The 14,886-nt window shown below is 36.0% G+C and overlaps 1 protein-coding gene across 1 annotated transcript; it reads right to left on the reverse strand.

Moving 5' to 3' along the window:
* Positions 1-8,937: 8,937 nt before the first annotated feature.
* Positions 8,938-13,992, reverse strand: LOC142934166 (gamma-aminobutyric acid receptor-associated protein-like 2). The gene is made up of 4 exons (XM_076078595.1): positions 13,788-13,992; positions 11,870-11,925; positions 11,615-11,787; positions 8,938-9,049 (listed from the first exon to the last, which is right to left on the reverse strand). The coding sequence occupies exons 1-4, from the start codon at positions 13,819-13,821 to the stop codon at positions 8,959-8,961; spliced, it is 354 nt and encodes a 117-aa protein (XP_075934710.1). The 5' UTR covers positions 13,822-13,992; the 3' UTR covers positions 8,938-8,958.
* Between the last annotated feature and the right edge of the window lie 894 nt (positions 13,993-14,886).

Here is a 14,886-nt window from a genome sequence, read left to right on the forward strand (position 1 = left end):
CCTCCCCGCTGTCCTCACGGAGGAGGACAAAAACCTCAAACGAAGGAAGGGAATTATGGGATTGATTTGCAATGTGCCCTTCATAACCTCATCAATAAATACAGCCATTAGCGAAGGAGAACTGTGAGTAAATCAGCATCAAATCACACATTTTTAACATCATAAAGAGAATTAAGTTGACATCTCTTGTTGAAAACACCGTCTACTCGTCATCAGATGTCAAATGATACTCAACATCAGTGGTAGAAAGTAACTAAGTACACTAACTAAAGACTTGCTCTTCCCTTCTCGAAGGGAAATATATTGAATTTTGTCTCTGCTCCATTTATGTGAGAACTTACTTTTGCAGATTGAGATTGAAAATACAAAATATAATCAACAAATACATTACGATGTGTTATTTTGAATATTCTCCATATTCTTCGTAACTTGAATGTGAATAGGAATGTGTCTTCAACTTCTATTCTATTTGTATGGGTAGCACGCTAACACGCCAAACTAAGATGGGGACCATAGACATGCTGCACATCAGCATGTTAGCATTGTCACTGTGAGCACGTTAGCACGCTGACGTTAGCACGCTGACGTTAGCACGCTGACGTTAGCACGCTGACATTAGCCTTAAGCTCATACCGCTCAGTCTCACAGGGCTGATAAGTGCAGATTTAAAGGAGCAATGTGACAGACGCAGAGGTGCACACTGACTCACAGGCAAATGCAGCATGATCTCCTGGCGGAGATAATAATAATACATATCATTTATTTGTTGATTATATTTTGTATCAATAATCTGAATCAGCAAAGATAGTGATTTAATGTAATGGAGTAAAAAGTAGGATATATTTTATAGATTTAATATAGAGTAAAAAGTATAACGTAGCAACAAAATAGAAATACTCAAGGAAAGTACCTCAATATTGTACTTGAGTACAATAGGTAAACATACATAGTAACGTTCCATCAGTTGCAATGGCCATTTACCTTTAAAATTATATATATATATGATTTTGTGTAAACTTTAAACAGCTTTAGTGAGCAGACGGAAGTCACTCCGTGTTTTGACTCTAGGCCTCTAAAATAAAGAGAGCAGAACATTCAATACAAAAATAAAGCTTTTATTCAGAAATGGCCTTCACTTGATGTAGCAATAATACATCTTCCTGTTATCTCTGAAAATATTAAATTATAACACAGCTGTCATTCGTACAGGGATGCATATTTGATTCAGGCATGTGCAGCACTTATTATTATGTCATTATGATACACAACGGAACAGCGTTCTCGCAGTCCTTACATCTTCTTTGAACACTTGGTCTCTGCAGTGGTAGACGCCGGCTTCTTAAAATCTTCCAACAGTTTCTTCGCCCAGTCCCAATCAGGATCGACACAAAACTTCTTCTTGCATACAGTTGTGATTCTGTAAGAAACACACACATGTTGTACATTGTTAGAAACACAGCGGTAAAGCAAGTATTCAGGTCATGTACTTGTACATAAGTGTTGTAATCGATACTTTTACAACATGGTGAGGTTGTTCTGTTATTCTGCCTACCCTCATTGATTTAAATGGGGTGGACAAAATAATAGAAACACAATACAGGTCAACATCCTTATAATAATTGTAATCAAAACAAACTGGACATTATAACCTTCGTGAATGAGGATTTGTTGCAGGACTGTATTATTAGACTGCTGTACCTAATACAATTATAACTGAGTGCATAATAAATGATCAGCTTATTATCACAATAGCAACCATTGTTAAACAGTTGTAGCTTGTCGAGGTAGAGCTCTCTTTAACTACTTTGTATATGTAGTTTAATCTGTAATAGAGCTTCATATTTTGTCACATGTATGTAAAATAGGAATCTCCAAAGCTACCACAGTAGCTGTAAATGTAATGACGCAAAAGGTACAATATTATCCTTTGAATTGTAGTTGTGGAAATATAAAGTAGCAGAAAATAGAAATAATTGAGTTTAAGTACATAAGGGGAGACACTACAGGTGAACAGGGTAAAATATGAACTAATAGATATCACCATGAAACTTCACCAGTTCATTACTGACATTAAGAGGATTATTTTTTGTATTACAAGTTTGATGAAATGTTCTGTTTAAATATACCCATGAGGCATTATCTGATCAAATATGTGCTAATTTGCATCAATTTCCAGAACAGAAATGTGAATATTGAATATCTCTTTGTATGATTCCTTAAATCAGAAAATACTGTCAAGAGTTATTTAAAATAATCTGTTCTCCATGTTTTTATTATTAAATGTAGTATAAATGAGTCTCTGAATGCTGTGTGAACAAACCCCTCTGCGTTAACCTTCAGAGTATAGAGAGGAGTGAAAGTGTAAAGTTTGGTGTATGTAAGAGCTGCTGAAGTGGAGATTTCTGGATCAGAGTCTGAGAACAAACTCATTTAGAGGAAACGTCCTTTAAAGAGACGTTTAGTTACATTACATTTTGACATTTTGAAGCTTTTCTCATTTGCAAGATCTTCAATGCAAAATACACCAGAAGTGCAACATAACATACGGTCAGATGTGCTGAGCATGAACAGGTGTGTACACTTACATGATGGATTTGGATCTGCAGTCACTCGTGGTCATCCCCACGTGTGCCACCTTTCCTTTGGGAACGAGTTTTCGATTGTGGCCTCGACAGCATCCGTCCTTCTGCACTGACGGTGCGACCGGTGCTGTGAACACAGATGCAGACATTTAATACCTAACGCGGTTGAGACTGACGGCTCAAAGAGAAACCAAGCATGAGTTACTGACCGGCAGAAATGTGACCCAGGAAGCAGATCAGAAGAACGAGAGGCACCAGAGTCTTCATGGTTCAGAGTCAGAGGAGCTTCTGTTTGGATGAAAAGCCTTTAATCTTCTGTGTTAGAAACCTGCTCTGTGACCCCTTTATATACACAGCTCATGTCTCCATGGCCTTCCAGTTACCTTCTTACAAAACAGCTGGTGCTTTCCCTCCTCTGTTTCCTCTTATTCTCTTTCCTCTTCTACTAACATGTAGAACAATTCTGCAAAAAGCCATACACAGAATTCAATGTGACTGCCACTTTCTTTTTTAGATCACGCAGAATATAACTGCTGAGATTAAGAAATGACTTTTAGCTGCAAAACAAACATTATAATATAAGTCTATCAATCAATATGCGTTTGTAGCCAACATTACAAACGTAATGGATTTACTTAGAATAAAATCACTAATAACAGAACTGTGTAGTGATCATTAAACATCTACTCATACTTAACAAGTCTGTGTCAAAAATGCTCATAAAATGATGTAGAAATATTATTTTACACTTAATCTTTTAAGTAACATCAGTCCTGATCATAACTACCACGTATTAATTCATTGTCAGTATTTGCAGCCTTTAAATGAAATGCCACTGTTGTTTTTTTCTGTAAATAAATAATAACACATAAATTGAATTATTTTCTGTCCACTAAATGCTACGGGGGATTTATTCTTCACAGTCTGAGTTACGTCAGTTATCAGGAAGAACATCGATGTTGATGTATTGCAATAAACACTGCAGAGCTCCATTAATATAAGAAATAATCCTGTACAGTATTTACCCCACAGGGCAAAGAACATGAAATGACTCAATCTGGTGGAAAATATTTAAAACTACATTTTGAAGCCAGAGGGCTCCAGATTGAAAGCCTCATAACAGAACACATGAATTTATATTGTTTTTAATGGGAAAATGTTTGTCCTGTCTGTATTTTGGCTACACAGTTTATTACGAACACACACTTGCCAAAACTTGTGCCATATTCATTAATACAGCCAACATGATCCCAAAATTAAAAAGCCCCAAAGTCACCCCTGTGCAGCACAAAGGTTAGGTACAATTTTGAAGTACTTTTGAGTAAATAAATACTTAAAGGTCGACTGTCATTAAATTAATAAAGAAAAAGCAAAAATGTCGTTTAATATGCATTCTTAGATTTTATTATCTCAACTCATTCTAAATACTTTTGCGCTTTGCATTGTGTACACTCAAGAAATCAAGTATTTTCCAGTATGTGTACTTAGTGTACTAGTTTTGATTATACTTCATTTTGTCACTTTACAAGCGTGAACGCGCCACATAATCAAAAGCTGCTCAGAGTTAGTGCTGCACAAAACTGTGACTCAGATTCAGAGTTTTCTGTTTCAGTGATTTAGTTGACTGAAGTAGAAGTTATAGTAGTAGTAGAAATTCTAGTACAATTATTAGGTAGTATGTAGAGGTAGTATAGGCTTACATCTAGACTAACAATAGCAGTATTAAATAACTAGGTATAGTAGTATTAATCGTGGAAGTGTAGTAGTATCTGAAGTAGTAATCCCAATTGTGGAAAGTAACTAAGTACATTTCCTGAAGTATTGTACTTCAGTACAATTTTGAGATACTTGTACATTACTTGAGTATTTCCATTTACTTGTACTTCCTTGTATTTTTTTATTAATTTCCATGTACTTTTCACTACATTCATGTAAGAGATATAGTTTATATCCAGGAGCCGTTCTGTATAATGAGTACTTTCACTTTTGATACTTTAAGCGTGATTTGTTGCTAAAACGTCTGTACTTATACTTAACTTAACATTTGATTGCAGTTTTGCTACTTTTACTTATGTAAGTCGACCAGAATACTTCTTCCACCACTGAGTAGTACTAGCCATGGCATCACAATAGTACAGTGTACATAATAGTATTTTGGTAGCAGTAGTTGTAGCAGTGGCATCAGTAGTGATACTAGCAGTGTAAGTAGTAGTATTAGTCACGTTATTAGCATAATGCTGTGAGTTGACATGTGGACGACACGTGATTTTCACTTCCTCTTCTGTTTCCACCTGAAACAGCATGTCAGCATTTCTGAGAACGAACTAAGACTGTTTTCACACGGTTGAAGTCATTCACAATAAATATATCTGTACTTTATTATTCTGGTTATAAGATGAAAATCATTAAATGAGGAAACTAATTTTGCCCCCTTTTCTTATTCCTGTAATCTGCAGAAGTAACGTGATTAGATGTGTTGATACATGATTTAACACTATAAGATTCATTCTTCTTTATCGGCATAAAGAACACAGGTGGAGTATCGACAAAAAAAGGGTCAAGAAGAAGAGCAGTGGGCCGAGTAAGACTCCCTGAGGAACCCCAAAGAAGTGGAAAGTAACCAAGTACATTTACGCAAGTACAATTTTAGTTCAATTAATTAAATTACTTGAGTATTTACAATTTAATGCTGCATTTTACTTAAATATACTTCTTTTCAGAGTGAAAATATTTTCTTTTTACTGCACTACTTTGTTTTGCAGCTATAGTTAGTACCTACTTTGGTTTTACAGACTCAATCTCTTATAAAATGTGATGCAGTGTTACACATTAAAGGCCCGGCACACCGACACACAGGCGTTTTCAGATTAAAGGATCGTTTCATGTATTTGACATTTTACAACACTGGATTGTAAAATGAAATATAAGTTGTAGTCCTTTCACACTACACACATGCTAATATTTAAATTAGAATATAATAAAACAAAAGAATATATACACACCGCATTTAGGTACATTATGGCTGATTAAAGTTGGGATTCATGTGAGGTCACGGTGTACTTATAGGAATGATAAAGTTGTAACTTTGGCACAAGATAAATAAAGACAAGATAAAATAGGACTGAGAGTCTACAACGTCCTTAGTTTTGCAGGTATTTGGTCTTAAAGCAGCGTATTGGACACATTAAAATGTTCACCTGATGATGGCGCTGGATGAAAAGTCAATCAGAGGAAGTCATTATAATTCATCCAGGGAAACAGGACTGTTTCATGGCAATCCAATCAAATAGTTTTGCTGGATGACAAGTCAGACGATCACTAATGTCAGTAACTTTAATATTTGTAGCATATTATACAGGAATCCATGTTATAGACCAAAGTGATGGACCAACATTGCTCTCACTAGAGCCACACTGTTAGCATGCTAGCATGCTAGCATGACTCAAATGTATAAACTTTCAGGTCACGATTTAAGAATTTGAAAGGGATCATTTTGCAAAATGAGTACTTTTACTTTAAGTAAGATTTTGAATACAGGACTCTTGCTTGTTATAGTATTTTATTTACACTTCACTATTGCTACTTTTTACTTTAAAATGTCTTCACACTTCTTCCAAAAGTGATTATCATTATTACCTCGAACATTTGACTTGTATTTTATTCTTCATTCTCATCTATGCAACTGAAGGAAGCTCCGTATCAATACAATTTATAACATAGTACGGTAGACTTGCACTAATGTACAGGATGGTACCAGTCACTATCGTGGTGTATATTTAGAGTAGTGTTTGTAGTTTTACTTCAGTTTAAAGTGTATCTATCTACTCAATACAACATATATACGACTGTGTAGAAAAAGGCTGCTGAAATGCTTCTATGGTCAAAATGAGGGAACGTTTATGTAAATGTGTTAATTTACAACCAATAATTACAAAATAAATGTATTATCAATGAAGACACAAGACACCGTATAACTGCCGGCTAAGTACTTTTCTTTTCCTATTTTCACTTCCTCGTCTCGCTGCAGCAGCTTTTCCTCGAACATGCTGCATACTTGGTATTTAACAAACTTCCTTGTTTTGAAATTCCCAGGAAGACAAAAGGAAGCTCGTTTTTGCTTTTAACCACAAATTCTTCCTCATTCTCAAAATAGAACCTGATTTCTTTGACGTCATTCATTCCCTAACCTCTTAGAATAGACGTCGTGCCACTGATGAAACATGTTGCTGTTTAGTATTTGACAGATCATCAACTTCTCCTTGATGAATATTACGTCATTCAAATTTTTACTTTTTATTTTTAGAGATGTTCTCTTCTTATTTCTCAATTAGACTCCCTACTTAGTAACTAAGTAAAACCAGTTGAAATCAAAATTCTACTTAAAAGTACATAATTATTCTGAACTAAATATACTTAAGTAAAAGTACAAACGTATTAGCATTAAAATATACTTAAAGTACCAAAGGTAAATGTACTCATTATGAAGAGTGATTTCAGATGAATATATGTTATATTACTGGATTAGAAGGAATGTATTCATCACTTTAATGTTGCAGCTGGTAAATGTAGAACACATTTGAAGTACTTCCTGTTGGGTAAGTAAATCTATTTCATGATGTATTAGTTGTATTGTATTAGTATTAATAACCTGAATCTGCACAGTAACCTAAGTTATTATCATGTTTATATTTTCTTCTGATATGAAGTGGAGTCACAGTAAAAAGCAGCACAAAATACTTTAGTAAAGTACAAGAACCTCAAGATTGTACTTAAGTACTTAAGTAATAAATGTACGTTTAGTTCCTCATTCAGGCGACACCATAAATATAACAGCAGTGTTTAAACTTTGACTTGTTTTTAAACCAGTAGAATTAAATGTTTCTTAGTCAATAATTGAAGTTCCCACAACAACACAAGTCTTTGATATCATGAAGATGTCCTGTAGCAACAGGAGAGATAGAAGAATCACATTTAATAATTATATTCATTTAGACTTTTGTGAGTTTTAACAAACTCACATTAATCCCATTTCAGTTCAACACATGCAGACATATAACAACTGATCCTGATACTGTTTGAACACATTAATGACTCATTACCACCACCTGGTGGACCTCAACATGTATAGACGTCTGAGTGTTTGAGTTCCTCAAAATAAAGCCAGTAACAGTTGTATTTAGATAGAATCAATACTTAGTGACATGTTATTTAAATCAAATAATACCCGAGACATTTCAAATGTACCCAAATGACCAATTTGAAGATTTCTCCTAAACATGCTTTGAGTAAAAACCTCTCAAACGTTGCTCTGCTTCACTTCCTCAGCATCAGTGTGTTCACAGGTCATAAACAGATGTTGTGATGTTTACTAGAAGCTTCCGACTGAAACTACGTCATTCCAGAGCGCTGTTCACTCAAAACGTTCACTTATGTGAGGCGAAAATTAAATCTTGTATTTATACTTTGTTACATCTTCATTATATATATATATATATATATATATATATATATATATATATATACACACATATATACTGTATATACAGTGATGCTTACGCCTCTGCAGAAATCTCACGTGTGTGTCACCATTATTAATATACCAAGATTATTCTAATAGACTTTGTAGTCACAGAGATACTCTCTATTCATTTTGGAAATGTCATTTTCGAGTCAGAGGAAGATAAGAGATTTTGTTTTTGATTAAATTATTATTCACTGAAGTCTGCAGAATAAAGAAAAAGGACAAAAGGAAATGATTTGAAAATGTTAGTTTTTCTAAATATATCTATAATCAAATATATTTCTAAACTATACATTTATATTACACACAGTGTATACTGTACATGTATCACCTATCGTTATTTTGGAAAAACAACAACAATATCCGTATTTCATTTTAAGCTTTTTATTGGTTAGGTCATCCTAATTTAAGTTCAAATATTTAAATTAAATGTTCTTTTTAAATATTGTCATCAAAGAGGAAAGCATAACTAAAAGCATTCATTCATCATTTAAAATGTGATAAAAATAAAATAAAATCAAAGCTCCTTCTAAAAACACTCAAATCACATCAACAACAAACAATAATAATAATAATAATAATTGAAATGTAACACACTATACACAACTCAATCTATGAATCTTTTAAGAACTGGTGCAACTTGGGCCAGAACAAACACACCGGTGCTCTCGTCTACGTTCATCCAGTCAGGTGAGCAGTCGGTCCGTGTCTCAGGTACCTTCATGTCTCTGAATCTCTCTGGGGTTTCCCTGCGGTTTCTCCAGGGGGCCGAGTGAGGGCTGTGATTAGATGAGGGGAGGGTGGCGCGCCGGTTACGGTCGTGGCGTCTCGTCGTTATCTTTATTTTCTTTTCTTTTAAAAACCAAAGGTGTTCTCCCCGCTGTAAGCCACGTATAAAAAGCCGTCCTCGTCCTTCTCTTTCTCGTACAGCTGCCCCATCGTGATGCTGAAACAGGAAGCAGACGCAGTGTCGTTATTGATCGGAACAGCTGATCAGCGACTACGTTTACATGCACCAAATATTACCTTCTGTGGTCTTATTCTGAATAAGACCATATTCCTAATAAGCTGTTTACATTTCTAATGAAGATGAATATTCCACTAATATTCCCGTTTACATGCAGCCGTCCATTGATGTTAGTATTTAGCTATTGTATTCATTAGTATTGTTTCATTATTCCAGATATTTCCTTATTTAGGTTAGATTTTTTGATATATTAAGACTGCTTTTTCTTTTGATCGTCATTCTTTTATTGTTGTTGTTACTTATTTTTTTTGGTTTGTTTGTTTGTTTATGAATTGGGTAACACTGTGGTTCACATGCAGTTATACAGTAATATGAGGAGACAGGTACAGGATCAGCATGCACCGGGGTGGGCCTGTGGTGTTCTTTACCAGAGCAGGAGAGGCAGCGACAGTTTGCTTGTTAAATAATAAAATCCTGTATGGACGATGCATTCTGTTGCCTGCGTAAACCACAAACCCATGATGCAACAGTGGCCCTTTGATTAATGTTTGTTTTTGATTTATCGGATAAATGGCCACTACAATGTTGTTCATCCCGTCAAAATAAGGAAAAGTGGAACAGCAGAAGCCATTTTGCTTCTTTGCATCAAAATGTTTTTTCAAAACCGTGTGAACTCAGCCTCCCTCTTTTATTCCTTCAAACACCTTCTTTAAAAGGTCGGCGTTGAGATATTTGTGCATATCCAAAAACCTGTTGTTATCCAAGTCCTTCATAACCCTTAAAGGCAGGTGTGTTTCTCCTTTTTTTATTTTAGACATGCATCTCTCCTTCAGCTTTGCAAACTGTCGGCTGGCTGGTTTGTGTTCAGCTCACAGAGCTGCTCGTAAACAGCAAAGAGGTTGTGTGTCGCAAAGCGCCGCAAAACAAAAACCCGTTGAGACGCATATTCCTAATGCGATGTGTACGTCCAAAGAATGCTCATGAAACCAGAATAACGTCGGCATATCACACACGTCTTAAGTCGGAAAATGCTCCATTCGGAATAAGAGCTAATTAGGAATAGCCAAACGGAATATGATGTTTACATGAATCATATCCAACTCTGAATATTGTCTTATTCAGAATAATAGTGGAATATTAGTGTGTAAACTTAGTGACTGTTGTTCCTTCATCACCATGAACAAACACATTAGTTTATTCTGACTCAATCACTCTTGCACACACACGCACACACACACACACACACACAAATACTCACTAGAGCACCAAATGTGGATTAATCCGCCGCTGAAAATAGTCCCCAACAAAGGCACTATTTCCTCCTGTTTGTTTGATTTAAACCTACAGTGACCAGCTGATTTAGGAAATGACTGACTGAATTGAACCGATGTATTGGTGTTGTTAAAGATGTGTCTTCAGTATGAACCAATGGGGTTGGAGCTGAAAGCCACAGAGAGGGTAGGTGGCAAAAAAAAAAGTCTCTATTGAACGCAACTATCTATTTTCCAAACTATCACAAGATTAACTGCTCATAATTACCAACCAAAATAAAATTAGAGTAGAAACTGAAGACTATAAGCTCAGATAGTTGAGTGTGAGACGGCTGTTTCTCCACCAGATCTCTACATTTAGAAACAAGTCTAAAAGGTTAAAGGCTGCTGGCCTCAGAGGCCTTATTTCTCTCTGTGACGGGGCTAAAAATACAGACAGAAAGTGCTGAGTCACAGCTGGTCTGAGAGGAGTGATGGGTGTAACTACTGCTCCCTCTGTCTCAGTGTTGAATCAGCCTGAATATGAACTCCTAACAACACATTAACTCATGACGTTGTACTTTCATATCTTTCTCCAGGTCTTTACTCACTCTACTCCACCTTCTTACTTTTAATCAATTTATTTCAACAAACATTCTTTTCTTAAATTGGCATTATAATAAGAGGAGCAGTGACTCGTGTAATAAATGAGATAAAAAGCCACACGGGAAATTAAAAAAAGAGACGCTTCATCCCGACTGTGACAGCGTCTGGAATTAAACAGAGTTCCTGTTGATAAAAGCTATAAAAGTAATTTGACTCAAGTTTTATCTCGACTACCGTTTATGACCATGAAGGCGTCTCTGTGCTGTCGTGATCATCACGGAATCATTTACTTACTTAACAATGCCAAATATTTGATGATCGAAGCTTCTCAAATGTGAATTTTTACAGGTTGTCTTTGTCATTTATGATTTCAAATAAAAATATATTTGGGTTTTGGACAAATTATGCACTTTTTGACATTTAAAAATATATAAAAAAACAAATTAAAAAAAGATCTGTTAATTAATTTACTGTCGATCGATCGCTGTCTATTCACTCGTTCACATGCAGGTTCCTGTTCTGGTGTGATCTCTTTTTATTTATGCTCTCAACACACATAATTATCATTCAGAATCACATCATCTTCTCTTGCAAACGTTCTGAGGCCCGGTGCTGGTAATCGACCCGGGAATTGGGAACCTCTGAAAATAACTACCCCCCCCCCCAAACCCAGCGCCCCGGCCCTGACCTGGACTGAGGCACCGTCTTGTCCACGAACAGGAAGATGGCCTTCTCTGAGGGCAGCTGGATGCGTTTCCTGATGATCCACATGAACTGAGCCACCGTGATGTCGGAGGGGACCAGGTACTTCCTCTTGTCGATGTCCACGATCTGCGACCCCGACACCTTCTCCACGATCACCTGACACAACGCACACAGACGCCTCGATTACAGACATGAAGCGAAGCACAACACAAAGCAGCGTCTCAGAGGTGTCACTCACCGGGACCCGGTCAGGGTACTTGTTGCGGATTTTGGCTGATTCTATGCATCGATGTTCTGGTGGACAAAAAGCAGCGTTAATGAACTACGTGATGGTTTCACACGAGAGACGAACCGGTGATGGACAGAGATCAATATTTAACAGCCGAGGTGAGAGATTCAAAAGGCAGCTGCAGAGGATCAAGACGACAACATCTCATCAATCCAGTCTCTTCATCAATAAAACATCAGCTCATCAACTCTGTGAGCAATCGTTGTAGAGGCGACTCTAGAACTGCAGAAAGACATTATCAATTATTATTAAAGTTTCACTTTATTTCTATTTTATTATCTGAATTATGAATGAAAACGCTGCGTCATTGATTTTGAGGAATCGTTAACTGGAGAAAACTTAACTTCTTGCAAAATGCAGTTCAGCTTCTTAAAAATCTTTTAAAGACTTAATTACATTAATATGCACACCTTACTCCAACTGGAACAAAAGTTATACTTCTATAATAGTACTTGTGTATGATGTTTGTTTTTCATCTATCCACTAAAAAAAAATAATTTTTAATTCCCCTGAATTTACTTTCTGATAATTAGAAATTATCAAATCTTCTAATTTATATCACTTAGATTTATTTATGTTATATCTCATTCTTTATTTTAACTTTTTATTATGATTATTATTATTATACTATCTTGTGTTTAGACTCGTATATTTTATTGTAATTGTTATATTATTTCTGTTTGTGCAGACATACTTGGCAATAAACAGTTTTTTGATTCTGATACATTTTCTTTTTATACATTTAATGATGATTGTTGGACTTTAGATCGCATCTCTGTAATTGTTGTGCATGTGATAAATAAATAACTTGATCTGAATGAAGAACACCCTCTTCACATGAAGCAGAGGGGCTTCTGGGTAACGTAGTCTCAACACTGACACCAACAATAACACGTGGTGGAGATGCCAAATGCCAGTTTTTACACCTTTAACATTTAAAGCTGCTGCGTTTTAAAGCCCACATTATTGCTCACCAGCAGCATGTAACCTGTGCTCATCAATCAACATGTAAACATCAAATACGAGCATTTAAGCTTCTTTTTAGAGTCTGATAAACACTGGCTGCTACCAGCAGCTAGCCTGTCAACAGGAAGTAAATGTAGATTATGAATGTTGAGCAATAACAATACCAGATATAATTTAGTTTTCAGATCAACAAATGCAAAGAATTGCTTTCTTTCTGAGTCTCAAATGTTTCATCATAATTAATGTTAGCATGTGTTCTACTTTAGACAAACTATGCTGTTTGAAGGAATCCTTTTAGGCATTTTAAAGCTAAGCAGGACATTTGTCGATTTAAAAGAAGAAAAAAAATCTGAATTAATTATATAAAATACATTCTTCTCCTGCCAAAACAACGTTTGCTTCCTTCCTGTCAGGCCTCCAGTTTATAAAACATTGGCAGTAAAGTAAAAACTAATATGTATCTGTATAAAACAGACACATCGCATCGTTTTATCCCAGCTGGATATAATGGAGGCTTTAGCAGCTTAACGTGTCAACATCCACCATCAGCCCGAAAACGGGTCGTCGTGTTGGGCTTGAAACACGATCAAAGACGCGATGGTTTTATATCTGCACGGACCCAACGCATCAGATATAAAGTGCAGATAGAATAACTGACTTTTGCATTAGCTGACATTAATATTTAACGGCTATATTTAAAAAGCAAAGCCTCCTCTCTAAACAAAAGCCTGCAGGACAGGCCAGTCTGTGTCACCGACGTTATTGTGAATCCATTTACTCAACTCTAAACCCGGATCTATTCACCCCATGCACATAAAGTAAGGATTTAACCAAACAAATATTTAACTGCGTGGACATTTATATATTTTTGTTATCCATCAAAAACTGGCACCTCCCTTACCCAAGGAGTGATCCTCTTTGAACATCCATTTCATGTTTCCGGGGCTCTGTGTCGCTCGATGCAGCTGCAGATTATCAATAAATAATATATTTCTAAATGTACTTCTTTAAAGTTGTCCTCTTTTAAATTGTGACTGTTAAAATGGACGCACGGGACGGACACACAGCACAGCTGTTCGACACTAAAACAACAAACAACAATGTCCTCTTCACGATCAGACTGCTGCCCAGGCGGTGACGTCACACCCGGACTGTTCCATTCCGCCGCACACACGGGGGGGGGGGGGGGGGGGGGGTGAGACAGGAGAGAAAATGGGACGCTCTCACTTTTGTTACACTTAAATCATTCAAATCAAATACGAATATTTATTGTGGTCGGGACCTTTGATGTTTACTGTTTGATGTTCAAAAGTCACGTTGTTTAAGTGGCTTTTACACGGCGGCCTTCTAAATTGGTTACCCTGATAGTTATATTTGGTCTTACCCACTGTGGAGAACATAAACACAACCATATCCGACAGTATCATGTAGCCAAAGGCTGCAAATAATTTAAAAATACATTAGTTATATCACCGATTAATCCGTTGATTATTTTGCTGATCATTCAGTTACATTATTTTTATATAAAATAACAGGAAATGGGAGAAAACGGCCATCACAACATCCCAGAGCCCGACCATAAAGATCTTCAGTTTTCAGAGATATCAAAACATAAAACACTGGATATAGCCGTTGGTAAGTCAAAGTCTGCTCCCCCGTTGAAAGTGTTTTCAACACCAAAGTCCAATATCATCTTGCAGCGAGTCCCTGTGTCAAAATCTAGTTTTTGTTGTAGCTTACATTGTGCTAACATGGTTCATGATAATACATTAAATAAATTGTCACTATTTGATACACAGAAACCCTATAATAAAAGCCTAGTATAGTATACTATATCGTAGTATCATAGTATAGTATAGTAAACTGTTGCATAGTATAGTACACTACAGTGAAGTTCAGTATAGTATAGTATAGTGTCGTATAGTTTAGAATAGTATTGTATTGTATAGAATAGGATAGTAGAGTATTGTAAAGTATAGCCTTGTATAGTATAGGATAGT

Source organism: Anarhichas minor, unplaced genomic scaffold (genome assembly GCF_050575085.1).
Source record: "Anarhichas minor isolate MPS153535 unplaced genomic scaffold, ASM5057508v1 ptg000067l, whole genome shotgun sequence".
In the NCBI taxonomy this organism is placed as follows: Eukaryota; Metazoa; Chordata; class Actinopteri; order Perciformes; family Anarhichadidae; genus Anarhichas; species Anarhichas minor.